Source organism: Cariama cristata, unplaced genomic scaffold, assembly GCF_000690535.1.
Source record: "Cariama cristata isolate BGI_N322 unplaced genomic scaffold, ASM69053v1 scaffold16374, whole genome shotgun sequence".
NCBI lineage: Eukaryota > Metazoa > Chordata > Aves > Cariamiformes > Cariamidae > Cariama > Cariama cristata.
Genome location: NW_009613816.1, coordinates 2,790 through 19,214, shown reverse-complemented (window position 1 = coordinate 19,214; position 16,425 = coordinate 2,790). Strand labels below are relative to the sequence as shown.

At 38.1% G+C, this 16,425-nt stretch overlaps 1 protein-coding gene across 1 annotated transcript in view; it reads left to right on the top strand.

Moving 5' to 3' along the window:
• Positions 1-5,102, top strand: part of LOC104160918 (guanine nucleotide exchange factor VAV3-like) — a gene marked incomplete at its 5' end in the record, with an annotated part of 35,022 nt that extends 29,920 nt beyond the window's left edge. Inside the window, 2 exons of the mRNA XM_009699174.1 lie at positions 2,645-2,796; positions 4,566-5,102. Coding sequence (XP_009697476.1) covers positions 2,645-2,796; positions 4,566-4,607 — 194 coding nt within the window. The remainder of the gene's footprint in view (positions 1-2,644; positions 2,797-4,565) is intronic.
• Positions 5,103-16,425: the final 11,323 nt, after the last annotated feature.

Genomic DNA, 16,425 nt, shown 5'->3' with positions numbered 1-16,425 from the left:
CGAGTTTGGGTGGGGGGGGGTGGGGGCGAGAATGATTTGGCCACATAATCCAACTAGAAAATGCAGTAGAGGAGTAGGTGTTTTTTCTAAACTGTTCAAGTCAAAGGCCTTTATCTCTTAGGTGCTATGCCCACTTTCCTCTCATTGCAACAGTCAAGGATTTCTTTTGCAAGTTTGGACATTCTACATCAGGGTTGAAAACATAATTTCCTATAAAATTATTTGGGTGAAGGGGTTGGTTTTTGAAATGAGGCTTTTTTCACATTTGCTTTTTAAAAATATTTCCCAACTTTTTCTTGCTTAAAATGTCTGGGCTTTACATTGGCAAAATGCTTATATATTGATGTAGTTTAAAATTTTTAAGTATTAATTTCACTGAAACTTAGGAAAAAATTTGTAAGGATTTTTTCTTCATTAAAAGTTTTGTAGAACAGATTCATTGGTAGCTTATAGAATAAAGTCCTGAAAAGAGTAGATTTACATCAGCCAATGTTCATGCAGATTATAACAAATGATCCATACAAATTTACGGTGGAAACTCTTTACTTTTTTCTCGTGCTGATGTTAACTTCCAATTTTAAGTGCATTAATATTTAACTTGGGAGTTGTTTTTGAAAGAACAGCACCTTACTGTGTTTGTTTTGCTTCATTAGAGGTTTAAAGTTAAATCAACTGTAAATACTAATAATTCTTTTGGAAGGAAACTAGTGACCTGTAAAATATGTTGATGCATGCAACTGGCAGCAATTTTTATTATTAAGTACAAAAATACAATAATTACAAATGTATTTAGCAATTTTGGGGTGGGGGATATTTTATTTACGGTTCATCTAGTTTGACTTTTTTCTGAAAATAGAAAGAACCATTAAAAAAATCACATAAAATCCCTTCAACTTTTACACCGTTCACCTATGTTTAAACCTTCTTGATCTGTGTAGTGCAAATGCTTTCACATTTGCATAAAATTAATGCCAATGTGTGTTGTTGTGAAATCATTATGTGAAAGCTGGAGAGGGACTTCTTACAAGGGCAGGTAGCAATAGGACAAGGGGGATTGGCTTCAAACTGGAATAGGGAAGATTTAGATTAGATTTTGGGAAGAAATTCTTCTCTGTGAGGGTGGTGAGGCACTGGCACAGATTGCCCAGAGAAGTTGTGTGTGCCCCATCCTTGGAAGTGTTCAAAGCCAGGTTGGATGGGGCTTTGAGCAACCTGGTCTAGTGGAAGCTGTCCCTGCCCATGACAGGGGGGTTGGAACTAGATGATCGTTAAGGTCCCTTTCAACCCAAACCATTCTATGGTTCATGAAAGGCATGAGTTCACGAAAGGCAAGTCCTGCTTGACCAACCTGATCTCCTTCTATGACCAGGTGACCCACCTGGTGCATGAGGGAAAGGCTGTGGATGTGGTCTACCTGGACTTCAGCAAGGCCTTTGACACTGTCTCATGCCAAAGTAAAAAACACAGAAAATCGACTTTTGGTAATGTACTACACCAACACCAGCACAGCAATAGCTTAAATTTGCTGGGACTGAAACATTAAATTCTCAGATATCCCTAGAATGTTACAAGCTGAACCATGGTAGCCGGTCAGGGCTCAGTTTTGGGGCCAGTTCTGTTTAACATCTTCATTGATGATTTGGACGAGGGGATTGGGTGCACCCGCAGCAAGTTTGCAGACAACACCAAGCTGGGTGGGAGTGTTGATCTACTGGAGGGTAGGAAGGCTCTACAGAGGGATCTGGACAGGCTGGGTCAATGGGCTGAGGCGAATTGTGTGAGGTTCAACAAGACCAAGTGTCGGGTCCTGCACTTCAGTCACAACAACCCCATGCAACGGTACAGGCTTAGGGATGAGTGACTGCAAAACTGCCCGGCAGAAAAAGACCTGGGGGTGTTGGTTGACAGCTGGCTGAACATGAGCCAGCAGTGTGCCCAGGTGGCCAAGAAGGCCAACAGCATCCTGGCCTGTATCAGAAATAGCGTGGCCAGCAGCACTAGGGCATTGATTGTCCCTTTGTACTTAGAGCTGGTGAGGCCACATCTTGAGTATTGTGTTCAGTTTGGGCCCCTCATGACAAGAAAGACATTGAGGTGCTGCAGTGTGTCTAAAGAAGAGCAACGAAGCTGGTGAAGGGCCTGGAGAAAAAGTCTTACGAGGAGCGGCTGAGGGAGCTGGCGTTGTTTAGCCTGGAGAAAAGGAGGCTGAGGGGAGACCTTATCGCCCTCTACAACTACCTGAGAGGAGGTTGTAACAAGGTGGGGGTTAGTCTCCTGTCCCTGGTAACTGGCGATAGGACAAGAGGAAACAAACTCAAGTTGTGCCAGGGGAGACTCAGCTTGGGTATTAGGAAGAACTTCTTCACTGTAAGAGTTCTTAAGCATTGGAACAGACTCCCCAGGGAAGTGGTGGACTCACCATCCCTGGAGGTGTTCAAAAAACATTTAGATGTGGCAATTTGAGACGTGATCTAGTGGGCATGGTGGCGCTGAGTAGACAGTTGGACTTGATGATCTTTGAGGTCTCTTCCAACCATAACAATTCTGTGATTCTATGATTCTGTTTTACAGTACTGCTATTTACATTATTTTAGTGGCCTTCAATGAACAAACCCTAATAATGTCAATGTCTGTTTCATTTCAGTGTTAAGCCCAAAGGTGATAGGCATTGCCATAGCCAGATATGACTTCTGTGCAAGAGACATGAGAGAACTGTCCTTATTGAAAGGGGATGTTGTGAAAATTTATACAAAGATGAGCGCGAATGGCTGGTGGAGAGGTGAAGTAAATGGAAGGGTAAGGTGGTTGCGTTTTTTTTCCTTTGTTTTATTTCTGTCTTCACCAATAGTAATTTTGTGAAAAAATAAGGTGTGTTCCTACATCATAAGCCTTCTTTGTATATTTAAATTCACAAGATACAACATGTTCTCATCTGTGTTTCATAGGAGCCAGACAGAACTCTTGCCAGGCAGCTTTCCCAGCCTCTAAATTGATTGATTATTTAATGTGACCTACCAGGCTGAATATTTGGGCAAGATTATATGGTTGGAAAATAACCAGGATTAATAGTACAGCTACAGCAGAACTTTCTTGAACTGCATTGCACACATGTATTTGGGGTCAAAAGCTGGAGTTCCTGGTGCTGTGGCAGTCTGTTTAGCATTTTAACACAGAGTGATTTCCACACCTTTCTGCCAGACTGTAATGCAGTAGAATCGGCCATCTTTTTTATAGGAGGCTGGTGCTTTGATCTCTAAACATGTGGCTCAAATTAAGTGGCATATTTAGCAGAGGCTTTTACAAAGTCACTTTACACTGCACTCTAAGACTTGCATGGAAGTCAAGTTTCAGTTTTGACCTGTAAAGGCTATATTGTTTCAATCTTACTATATTGCTCTTTAATGCAAATTAGTCAGAAGTATTTGAGGCTGCTGTTTCCGTGTCTAAAGACCTGAAGTGCAAGGTCAAGAAATGCAAGATGGAGGAAAGTAGATTGGCTGGAAGCTGGAAATGAAAGTTGCAAGTCTGGTTCAAGTAATGTCCAGATTTACTGCTTTATGCATTTGGAGAACGTTTTTTGTGTACATGAGCCTGGTTATGATCTTAAAGCAAAATGGTCAATTAGACAAGAAGAAATAGGGAAGCAGTAGAAATAGTGGTCATCCTGTATACATTTTACATGTGAAGAAAACCGAGCGTCTCATTCTAATGTAGCTACCCACACCCTAAAAGATGCCCTGGTATATGCTAGCATTCTTTTTGATAACTTTCACTCAAGATCATAGGCTCACCTCTGGAGATATTTTGGCAAGGTAGTCTAAAACAAAATTTATGCAGTTACTCCTTCCAGTCATGCTCTAGGTTTGGTTTTGAGGTCTTTCAGGAGTATGAAATTGACTTAGGTATAAAGAAGTCTGAGTGAAAAACCTGAAGCTAATAGAGAAGACAATAAGAAATACATGACATTGCTTCCTCGTATGTCTTATGTAATTCTTATCTGACACATCATTAATTTCAGAATGAGATAGCATTATAACTTATGAAGTGTAAAACACTGGACTCTGCCTTCCAGTTCTGTGTCATTTAAAACTCCTGTTGCTGGCAATGGAATTTAATTCAATGTAATGCAGTCAAATCAGTCATTATTTCCTTTGTAAGAGGATTCCCTGGACCTGACTGAAGTCTGTTAAATATTTAACTGCTCATTCAAAAAACAGAAGCACCTTGCCTGTAGTAAAACTACTTCTGCTTTTGGCATTTCTAGAATTTTTCCTGAATGCTTAGACTTCCAATTTGAATTTGGGCAAAAGTTTGGTGTTTTGTTTTGGTTTGTTTGGGGTGGGGGGGGGTGTGTGTGTGGGGGAAGAGGTTTAGTCTCTAAATCATGGTGTCTGCAAGTTATTCTTTTATTTAGGGTACTTATGCTAACTGTGACACATCAGTCAAGTTTATCTTTGTAATCTTATATTTACTGAACAGACCCATGCTTGTTTTGCCTAGTTCAGCTGTTTTAAAAGAAACTGTGCATCTCATGTATAATTTTGTTCTGCTTTTCCCCTTTTTAGGTGGGCTGGTTTCCATCAACTTATGTTGAAGAGGACGAATGAATTAAAAACTTGCCTCTGCTGACCAGCAGTTTCAGGGATTGTAAAAATTTAATATCTTCAAAGTGTTATTGGTCTTGTTAAGTATTTAAACAGCAGCATTTTTGTCTGTCTGGACCTTCCAGTCTTAATGTTGGGATTTATACAGAAGTTTGTGCTGACAGATTATTACCTTGCCCAGAGCTGTGCAAGAAACAACCTGCTGGTTTGCCATCACTGGGGATCAGTACAAAGACTAACCCTCACCTTCCCAGAAGATCTCTGGAAAACAAATTTCTTTATGCTCCTTTTCATTTCACCCTGTACTACACCATGAATACTAGCTATGGCTGAATATTTAATAAGTCTCTTTTCTTCTAGCTAACATCTGTGATGGTACAAGGAGATGAAGGCTTATTATTTTTTATCATTGCATGCAGAAAACAGAGTTCAGTCATTCCAGTGGGCATAAACTATAGTCAGTAAACTTATCTTGAAACATCAAACTACTTATCACCTTACAAACAGTTTTACACTCACAAAAACATTCTGAAGGAAATATGTAGTAGACATGAGTAGTGTTCATGCTTATATAATTAGTTAACTGATTACTTTGAGGTCCTGCCTAAATCTTCTAACATTTGTTTAAAGACAACATTTTAAATAGGTGTAGTGATGTAGTATTACTTGAACAAGCGTCCACAAAGTGGAATTGTGGGATCCTTTCTTTGTCATCCCAAGCCTTTTTGTGTGAGGTTTTTTCATTTAAACAGCTGACCATAAAAGTGCAACTGAGGATAGTAATGATAAGATGAATTTTAAAATTTTCAACATTAACATTAAATAAATACTGTAGACCTATTCTGTAGAAGAATATCCTAATGCAAGATGATGTCACCTCTTGAGCAAAACTGTTTATCTTAACCTCTTGATTGATTCAGATGAACTATGATGCTTCCAACTCTAAACTGTCTTTTTCTAGTTAGACCTGAGTTTCTGTCACCTTTTGTGTTCTTACAAGGTAATGCAAGGGGAACTTGCAGATTTCTTTGTGCCATTTCCTCTCTTGTTCCATGGGATGTTAATTGCAGTTCAATGAGTGAGTGGTCTTGTTGCAGTGTTATGAACATCCCCAATGAAAAATGTGTCTAGGCTAACTTGCTTGAAACATCAGGCCTTGCAAAGTGATGTCCACCCCTTGGTGAGACAGTGTTTTATTATATTTATGGAGGGTCAGAAGTGCTGTAGTTAAAAGCTAAAATAAATGTGGGTGATGTCTTCAGATGTGCAGTTTCGAATATTTACATAATGTCTAACCTGGCTTGAAAACTTCTAAGAAAATAAAGCTCTTAAATACATTTGCTTTCTATGGTAACATTGACCAATCAAGAAAGTTAGTTAATCCTGTCCCACATTCTCTCTTTTCCTTTCCCCTGTCCTCTTTTCAGTAGGCATCTTGCAATTAGTGTGCATAGACACTGCACAATTTAATGCTGCAGTTTTTCCTACAAACTACAAGCAACATAATCCACTCTTTCTCCACAGAGCAGAATCTGCTAGTACATATTTCAAATTCTTTTTGGCTGTCCCCAGTGTTCTTTGGTTCTTTCTGGCTCCTACTGGCCATCAGGAAGAGCCAAGCACAGCACAGAGGATTCACAGTAATCCCATTTGTCTCTGCAACCATCTTACCCATCTGCTACACCTAGCATACACCGCTGTGTGATGGGGTGAAACAGAGGATCTTCTAATTAGAAATCCTTCACTTGCGAAATACAGCCTTGCAGATGAAACTCTGCTGATGGTCTAACTTTTCAAGGATTTACCTCAAAATTACGTGAACTGTGATTGTGTTGAGCACATTACTTGATGGAACAATTAAGAACATTTGTAAATATGTAGATTATGCATAATACATATTTTGTAAATGATGTGTACAGCAGTGTAGACTAGAGTATATGGTATTTGATCATGTTTTGCCATGCAGTTTTATTGTCTGTTGTGAGCTTGATCCTATATTCCTTAAGTAGACAAAGTTGATTCTTTCACAGTTTTGCCTGATTAAGGGGTAGAGGAATAGGCTCTAGGCCTGTGAAGTGTTTAGTGCTTTCCTGTCATATAGTTCTGAGAAGAGGCAGTTTAATTCAATACAAGTTGAGAAATACATCAGTTTTTTTCAACAGCTTGATTTTAGAATCATTTTGAGTAGTCTGTACATCCTAAAGTTGATGTAAAGCTTTTAAGCAATTCCTGAGACCAGTAATCAGCCTTTGAGAAGAATGAAAGCCATAGCTAAACTTACTTTGTGGCACAAGTCTACATACCCTTGTCTGTGTTTAATGCCCTGTATTGAATGAGTTAATGCTGCATCTTAAACTATATTTTGAGTACCAAAGACTTCCTGAATATTCTGGAGTGTCTCTTTCATGTGCTGCTTTTGCCTGTATGGAGGTTTTTTGTCCTGCAATAACGGAGTTACAGTACTTTAATTTGTACTATTTTGTAAATATGTTAAATATAATAAACTGGTTAATTTTTTGTTTCATGGTATGTGTCAAAATGTGTAGTTGGCTAGTATGAAGGTTATGCTTTATTTGTCTAACCACCTTCTCAATTGTGAGCAGAAGTTGGTAATGTTCTGATTTGGTCTCCGAGATTTGTATAATCCTTGTTTAGCTGTAAAACTGAGTTGTCAGTGTAAATAGGATAGTATAGCTTTCCTTGAGAGCTTTTTATTGTTGGGATAATTTGCATTCTGCCACATCCAGGAAGGTGGTGGGGTTTTCTGTTTTATTTTTTAGCTATAGGGAACATTGTGGAATCGGTCATATACTATTGATTTTTGTCTGTCAAAGATGGTGCCTGTAGTGTTTTTTCATTGAAAAGAAGTTGTTCTTAAAAAGTTTCCTTTTGTGTCGTGTTTCATAGCAATGTCCTTTCTTGTCCACCTTCTGCTTTCTCCCTCTGTCATATGTGAATTAACTTACAAATTCAGGTTGAACTAAGCTCAAATCTGAAAATATAGTCTGTGTCTAGTTTCATGGGCTACTTGGTAACCTTTTCATGGTGTAACCTATTCATGCATTTTTTACAATATAACATTCATTATTAATGTGTTTATAAAAATATGTCTGGACAGTTGAATTAATTCAGCAAGGTCAGTGATAATACAATTGCAGTGTTGTTTCTTTATGTCCCTTCTGTTTTTCAGTAACAGAGATTTTCTTGTGTAACTGCCCTTCCAACATAATTATTAAACTTAATGAGGCATTTACACATCTTTGCAGATGTAAGGCATAATTTTCCTGTCACCCATGAACATATCACATAACTAAGAGTCACACCTAACACGAGATGCAAAATTGTTTCTCAGTTAAATTCTCTTGTTAACAGTATCACAGTCAGTCACAGATGTTCTCCTTCCCCTTATATGCAAGAAGAGATGTGTGTCCTCTGATGGGTGAGAAATTGAGAAAGCACTGTAATTAGGGAATAAGGAGCACTTGTGACTGTGTTCTGAATGATTTTTTCAGTTGTAAGGCTTGGAAGCTTATTTGAAAATCTCAGCTTGAAAAAAGTCGAACATGAACAATGAAAATTATGCCAACCAGGATACCTTTCTCCTTTCCCTCACAGACAAACTCTAGATGCTCTATGAAGAAGAGGAAAGTGTCGATTCTCAAGGTTTTAGCAGTTCATAAGGGTGAGAGAGGTGCTGTCTAGAAAAAAGTGAAGCTTGTTTATACAAAATACCTAGCCTTGGACCCAGGTTTTGTTTTGTTGACTTTGTTCAGTCCAAAAATGTTTGTTTCTATTTCATGATCAATATTATCAACGCTTTGGAAAACGAGCTGCAACAGCGGATATAATTTATGCACTAGCACTGTCATGCAGTTTCACCAACTGTATTGATACTACAGTAGATTAACTCTTGTTTCTTTGCTACAAACTGGGCTGCTCAGAGCCGTACATTACTGTTTTATCTGAAATTCAGGTTCTGGTCAGAGTGCACTGCTTATTCCATTTGAGTGACAGAGGAAGCACTCCCTCCTCTACATTTTATTGCTGAGCATGACATTATATGACATGGGGTATCTCTTTGGTTAGTTTGGGTCAACTACGTGGTTGTGTCACCTCCCAACTTCCATTCACTGGGGGGAGGGCACAGAGTAAGAAACAGAGAAGGCCTTGATGCTGTGCAGCACTGTTCAGCAATAGCGAAAACATCAGTGTGTTGTCAGCACAATTTTTGGCACAGATCTAAAACACAGCACTGTAAGAGCTGGTATGAAGAAAGTTAATGCTATCTCAGCCAGACCCAGAACAGGAAGCATAAAGGTAAAATGACAGGCAGAGATGCTGGATGTATATGTAATGTGTGGTGCTTTAGCAAGCCTCAGTAGTATCTGTTCTTGTCAAATTTAGGTAGGGTCATCACTGGCATACAACTTTGAATCTTGGAATGTGTTAATTTAAGAAGTTCGTACATTCCCTAGCCTTTCTTGAAATGTGCCATGGAACGCATCTTACCTAGATGTCCACTATATGGAGGAAGTGTAGTTTTGAGTAATTTAACTTCATAAAGCTGTGAGATGGGACATTAATGATACCCACTTTTTCACAAAGTGCTGAAATATATGATGCATGTACAATTAGCTAATAGAAATGTAGAAAGGATTAAGCATCAGAAATTGACTGCAGAAAGGGTGATTCATTGCATTATCTTAGCAACTTCCTTTTCAGGAACAAAGAGCCGTTTGTTTTTATAGCAAATGAGATTTGGGTTTCTAATTTAGTTTTATAATTACTGATCTGCTGTAATATATTCTGCCCATTCATTATAAGGATCTCTGCTGTTTACATGATTGTGAAGTTAGATTTTTATTTAATAAGCCTCCTGAAATGTTTGAGTTACTGGTGACTTTTCCTGGGTTACAACCTTTTACCTGGTAATGTGCTTTTCAGAAACTATGTGAGTTCATTTTAAGATGTTGCAATCTGACCTTAAGTAAACTCATAGTTACAACAAATGGCAGGTTTGGAGGTGGCTGTTTGCCAAGGGGCATGAGAGTGGTTTGCTTCTTTCAGAACTTTTTTTGTATTAATAGTGTAATAGGTGTTTTTAGGAAGAACAGAAATAGAGAAGATTAGAGAACAAGCAGTAAAAAGTTGATACCATACCGTAAGTGTTAGAAACAACCTGATGTGTGATAACTTTTCTAAATGATTGTCCAAAATATTAAGTGTCTATTGATAGCATTGAATTGGGAACTGAAATTCTCTAATGCTTCTGTATGGGAAAATTTTGCTAATGCAGTAGAGGGATCAAGAACCGTTGGACTTGGTCCCTGTCTTACTGTATCTGTCGTCAATTAGTTGTATTTTTTCCCAAAGTTGTTAAAAGGTTTCCTCGAAGAGATGCAGTATTGTTCCTAGGATTATAATTCTTACTCATGCATGAGGCTAATGGAAATATGTGTATTTGAAGGAACCTTTTTCTCTGCTAGTTCTACAATTGGTGTCCCTGTAGCTTGTAAGCTATTAACAATGTGAAATGTGCCAGGCAGGGCCGCACCCTACTAAGTTACTGGGTGATGTACAAACATCTTTCCTACCTCTTCTCCCAGATACTTTGTTTTTTGACTCTCGAATTTGTTTTCCCTTCACCTTCCTGTCAAGTGCTACTTAAAATTATATCTCAGAAAGGGCAGTGAGTTAAATACAGTGTGAACGCAGTGGCACGGGAACTTTTTCTCCCTTGCTTCCCTACTACTTAAGATAGACTCAGAATGGCTGTAAGGATGATATAGAAAACTTTTTGTTTTAATGTAAGAGGGAGGAACACTTACCTCGGAGGAATTTGTAGGCCAGTTTTATTCTCTTGATTTTATGTATCTCTGAATATAGCTTCATCAAAGTTGGACTGCTTTGTTTGTGATGGATGAATGATTAAACTCCCTGGAACTGTGTTCTGTAATGTTTTGGGTGTGACTCTTCGATGTCATCTAATTTGAGTGTTTTGGCTGAAAGAACACTTGAATGTGCTACACACTCAAAAGGAGGCTTGTTTTCATTCATTCCCCCCTGCAACCTATTACCTATTATATCAACTGCTGTATTGCCAAGACCAATTCCAAGTAGAAGATGCAATAGCAGGTCTTCTATTCATATTTTATTTTACAAAGAGATTTATTGGTTTTACAATTATGTAACAATGTAAGCATATCCAGTTGGATTGGGTAAAGACAGGAATTAGAAGATTAAAAGGCAGATTGCTCTCCAAATCAGTACGTCACTGCGACTTTTTCCAGATAGTAAGTTGTGGAAAATCAAGCCCCAGCAATCTAAATAAAATCTAGGTACAGCATTTCAGTCTTTGCAACTTTGATTCACACTTTGGGGGAACATACCTTTTTCTCCTACATTCTTCTGAACATGAGAATGCAGGCTTGGATTTCTTGTTACCAGAGTCTGATTACAACTTCTTGGATTTATACAGTAAGACCAGATGCACAAAACCCTTTTTATTTTGTATCTTCTGGGGCATGCTGGCAAGCGCTCATATAAGTATACAAAAGATTTATATGGAAGATATTTCTGATCACACAATTTCTTTTGACTACTACCCCAAAAAGCTGCATGGCTTTAGAAAAAACAAACTTTCAAAAGCAATGATTCCCTACTTGCACATTCTTCACTTGCAACCTCTGAGGGTCTCAGGCTGTCTACAGGGAATGAAGTTTATACAGTACTCTGGGATGTCCATTTCAAACATGACCTTCCCTCAACAAATTCTTGACAAACACTACTTTTTCTTCTCTAGAACATGTATTTAAAATATTTTCAGGTGATGTCTTGCAAACATGGACTGCGAGTGGGCTGGAGGATAGGATTTTAACTCACCCAGAAACTGATAAATTGGTAGTTTAGAAAAGAGGATGCAAATAAATAAGAGTATCTATGAAGTTGTATTTACAGGTGGAAAGAATTGTCTACACCAGTTAAGACTGGGCAACTTCCAACTAAGCAGCAGTACTGTATTAAAGGACTGAGGGAGAAAAGTAAAAGCGAATCATGGACAGAACATAAGTTAACAGGATTTTACTGTGAAGAAGGTAAATACTTTCTTGGTGTATAGTAATGGGAACATCATCTGTAAATTGTGAAGTAATCAGTTAATTTCTAGTAAGGCTTCAGCTGAAGTACTTTGTCCAGCTTTGGGCACTAAATTTTGTTTAAGATACAGTCTCATTGAAAATATTCCTGAAGAGACTAAGAAAGAAGCATGAAGAAACTGGAGTTGTTTGAACCGAATTGTAGAACAGGCAAAGGGGGCTGGTGGTAATAGCATCAAAATAACTGAAAGGTTTTATGTAACTTAAGAGAGACTGAACTGTTCTCCATAGCCAGTGTAAATAGTACCAGAAAAAACAAGCTTGAACTGGAGCAATGAGATTTAGTCTTTAGGGAAGTTTTCTGAATATCAAGCTGCCTAGACACAAAATTATCTGGGGAAATTGTGGAATCTCCAGCACTGAAGGTTCTTGGGATATAGTTAGCTAAACGTATGTCAGAAATAGTTTATATATAGTTAAAGATGCCCAAGATACATACCATGTGTTCTTTTGGAGCTCCTACTGTACTATCTTTCTGTAATTGCCTTTCAGCTGTGCAGTGCTTCAGTCAACTGCTGGTGTTTGCCAAAATCCCATAGGAATGCTATACTGCTGTAGAGAGGAAAAGATATACGAAAGGTAATAAGGTGAGCATCCAACACAGAGCTAGCATGTTGCTAAATGTGCAAAGAGTTTGCGCGTTTGCAAATAAATACAGTTTCTTCAGGAGGTGCAATTGGCTTATATTTAGCTCAGAGTAGTGTAAAAATGGTGTAAAACTACAGTTGTAAGAGTTGGTTCACAGTGGGAAGCATGAGCCTAAACAGCATTATTACAGTTCATAAGTTTATTTTCGATAGAACATGCTGCAACATACGCAGTGTTGTCAAAATCAAAACTTTTCTTAAATATGCACTGATTTCAGAGAAAGTTAACAAGGAAGGCAGCTCAGGTACCATGACTTTCTGCTCTGTTCAAAGCAGATGGAAAATGAAAGATCTGAGAAGGAGATTACTTTGTTTCAAGCATCCTTCCCTCAAATCATGAGAAACTACATTTTTATAAAACAAAACCAGTTTGTTTAGTTCTCATGCAGAATTTGCAGAAGTACTAAAATATCAAAATTTGTTCATAGAAGAGAGAGCGGCAAACAAGATATCAGCTTGACAGCAATCTTTTTTAACATCAAATGACTGAATGCTAGTGCGAAGAGTAATTCTACGTGGTATCTGAACGCATATTTTTCTTGTTTGACTTTTTCTATATTAATAACAAATAACAGTGTTAGCTTTTGACATAGCATCCTTTCTCTCTGTTCTAAATGTATATAAAGAGATGCAGTGGTTTGCCTTACAGGCAGCTGAATTTAGTCTCAATTTTTGGATTCTTACTGGTATTTTGTAGTTATCAGTGAAATAAATCAACAAGCACAGAAAATAGCTGTAATCCAAATAGAATGCATCTAGTCGGTAAGACTAATAAATCTAGGTAGTTTCACTTTCTGGCTCTTCATCAGGAAGATACTGTGAAAAGTTTTATTTGAATGCTGCTGCGTGAGTAGTTCTAATTACTAATAGAATTCATCAAACCATTTAGTAGTATAGTGACATTAAGTAATAATTAATAGACTATGTGATGTGTGGCTGCATGAAGTGATAATGATTAACTTGTGACAATACAGAATGTGCCTGGAGAATGACTGGCATGCGATGTGACACTTTGTTCTTCCCTGTGTCATTGGAGTTTGGCCTGTCTCCACTCACAAAATGAAACTGGGTTTAAAATCCAGAACGTGTAACGTGACTGGTGTTTGGAGCATATACATGGTTCACTAGACATCAGCCTGAGCTTTGACATGCTGGTTGAACCTCTTGTCATTCTGGCTGCTTATTTTGGAACCAATATTAATGGGTCCTTGTGTGGCTCCACCCTGCCTTCAAAGAGTTTGCAAAATTTCAGGATTTGCTCTACTGATGTATTAATTTTTTAAATAAATTCTAAAAACTGCATTATCTAGACACTGAAGGTACAGCTACATCTGTATGGTAAGGTTGTGTTACAAAGTATGGATTCAGGTGTGCATGCAGAATATTCTTTGTAGTCTGTGTGGTTAGCCAGTATTTAGAATCTTGCTGCTTTTAGGAGAAGAAATTGGGGGGGGGATAATGTATTTCATTGACGCAGCCAGTATACTTCCAAAGAGTATACCAGTTTTCCCATTTTCCAGACCAAGAATCAGTTTTCTTTCCTGAGATTGAGTTTTCTGGTGAATACATGGTTAAAAAAAGCCACCCTTTTAATCTCATTTGTGGCTTTCTTCTCTGCCTGTATATTGCTTCCCTGGTTTCTTACGCTTTTTTGTTTCCTTTCTTCCTTTCCCTCTCCTCTAATGACATGAACAAAAGAACACTTCAGTTAACCCCTCATCTCTGTTTTAGGAAGTAATACCCAGAGAGGCCTTTTGCCAGCCTGTGTTAAGTTTTCACAAGGAGAACCTTGCCTTGGGCAGTGCTTTCTTATTATACTTACCAGTGCAAGAAGCTTTTAATGTTTTTTTTTTTTTATATAGTCAGTGTGAAAAATGTTTAGTAGAGCATTAACTTCAACTTGTTGAATTGTACATGTTAAAGCAGCTCAGAACGCTTTCCAGCACAGTAATAAAGCATGATGGATATGTACGAAGTATAAGAAACCCTGTGGAATACAGGTAGTAGCAAATTCAGTGGCAAAACACGCACTTAATGAAGTTTAATCAACATTTCCTCTGCTTTTTTGAAAGTGACCATTTCTTGTAGATATTGTATTTTTCTTTTATTTATTTGGAAAAATATTAACTTTCTATATTGAATGTTTTGCTAAGAACAGAATCCAAATAGAATCACTATATGACCTATTCAGTGACAGCATTTTCCTACGTAAGAACTCATAGGACACTCTGGGTTTGGCTTCTTGCTAGGCTGGGAGGAAGTTTGTTGTAAGAGGGAGCTGAACACTCATTTTAACAACAGTCTGTGAAGTGATGGAACATTCCAGAGGTTTTATACAATTTCAAAATATTTTGTGCAGTTTTTCTACTTAAGTGCTCTATTGTGATCGTGTAACAAAATAGCTTGTTACAAGGAAGAGGAAAAATCTAAACTGTGAAATATCCTTTAAATGTATTGGGTTACTTTCAAGGTCAGAATTCACTATTACACTTTCTAGCATAACACTAGAATCAGATTATATTTTCTTTTAAGCTTCTAAGGTGAAAAAAACATCTGAAGCACAGACCATGGGGGATGTAGAATATAGCCAACAACCTCAGAAGCAGCTCAAGCTTGACCTAGAACTGGTAAGTTCAATTGTAACTGTGGACTTTTCATTGTTTAAAGGACACAGACTGGTGCAAACTGAAGCCCTATGGATCAGTCAAGATGTGTGCTCTTGAGAATTATTCAACTGCATGAGTTTTAGCAGTGATGGTGCCTGAGGCCATGTCTTCGAGTAAGTCATAGTTCTCTGGCAGTCCCATAGAATAACTGTCCAGAAAATTATATTCCAGCTGCATCTCAAGCAAACTGATCTTCAGTGCATAGGGAGGAACACGTCAGCATCCTTGTATCACATGCATGAAAGCTGAGGTTAAAGACGTAACCCCAAAGTTGCACAGAGGCCTCAACTTCAGTTACTGCAGTGAGAGCTGCTCATTCTTAAGCCTGAGCCTAAAAGCTACAGTAATCCTAGAGTGTCAGAAATAAAGTAGACCAAAAAGCAAGATCTATTGCTTTTACTCAGCTCTGTTCTCCATTAAAGGAAATACTTTGAGAACAGCTTTTTGGAATTTGGATGCTTGATATTTTTGACAAAACTCCTCTAGGATGAAGAATCTGCTGAAAAAAGTTTGAGGAGCATTAATTGTGACTCCCTCCTCCCTATTTAGCATTACTTGCTTGGGGTTTCTATTTCCAACAGTAAATGCAGAAGAAATCCAAGTATTTCCACATTTGGCAGGTTCAGTTAGAATTTACCCAAAGGGCAACAAAACGTAGTTAGCTGAAAGAGACTACTCTGTCTCTCTGTTCTTGAATTCTTGAGACTGAGAAACTAATGTAATTCTTAATAAACGTGTTAGTGTTATGAGTTAAAAAAAAAAAAAGCAACCCTCCGTCTGTCTGCACTGATAATAATGAAAGATGGTCAACAACTGTCCTACATGTAGCAATGTCGGGAGGTTCAAATTAAGCTTACACCTCAATCCAAACATACTAAAATGAAAAAACATGCAGTTACCAGTACTGAAGAGCTGTAGGTCTATTTTTAGAAATGTTATGCACTAACCAGATGAGCAGAAGTATGAAACTTGACAACTGAAATCTACAGGTGCTCAGGCAATTTGCTGACTTGAATGGAACCAGGATTTCTTTATGATGCTGCAGTTACTGTAGTCTCAGACAAGATGATGTTCACTTTTAAATACACAATAAATATTCCTGGGAATTTGTAATCTGAGTATTGCAGAAATGGGCAACAGGGATTCTAAGATGCTGTATTTAAATCCCATAGAGAAAAAGTTGTAAACTCTCCAGGGTAATGGCTGTGACAAAGATTCCACTTACACTGATGGTGTTTCCTTCCCCTAGTATGGGCAGAAATGGTCAAGGCAGACTATTATTCTTCCAGTGGCAAAAAACTGTTGACCAGTGAGTGCTGCTCCCTGGAGTGACTTGGACCAATTTGTGCTTACC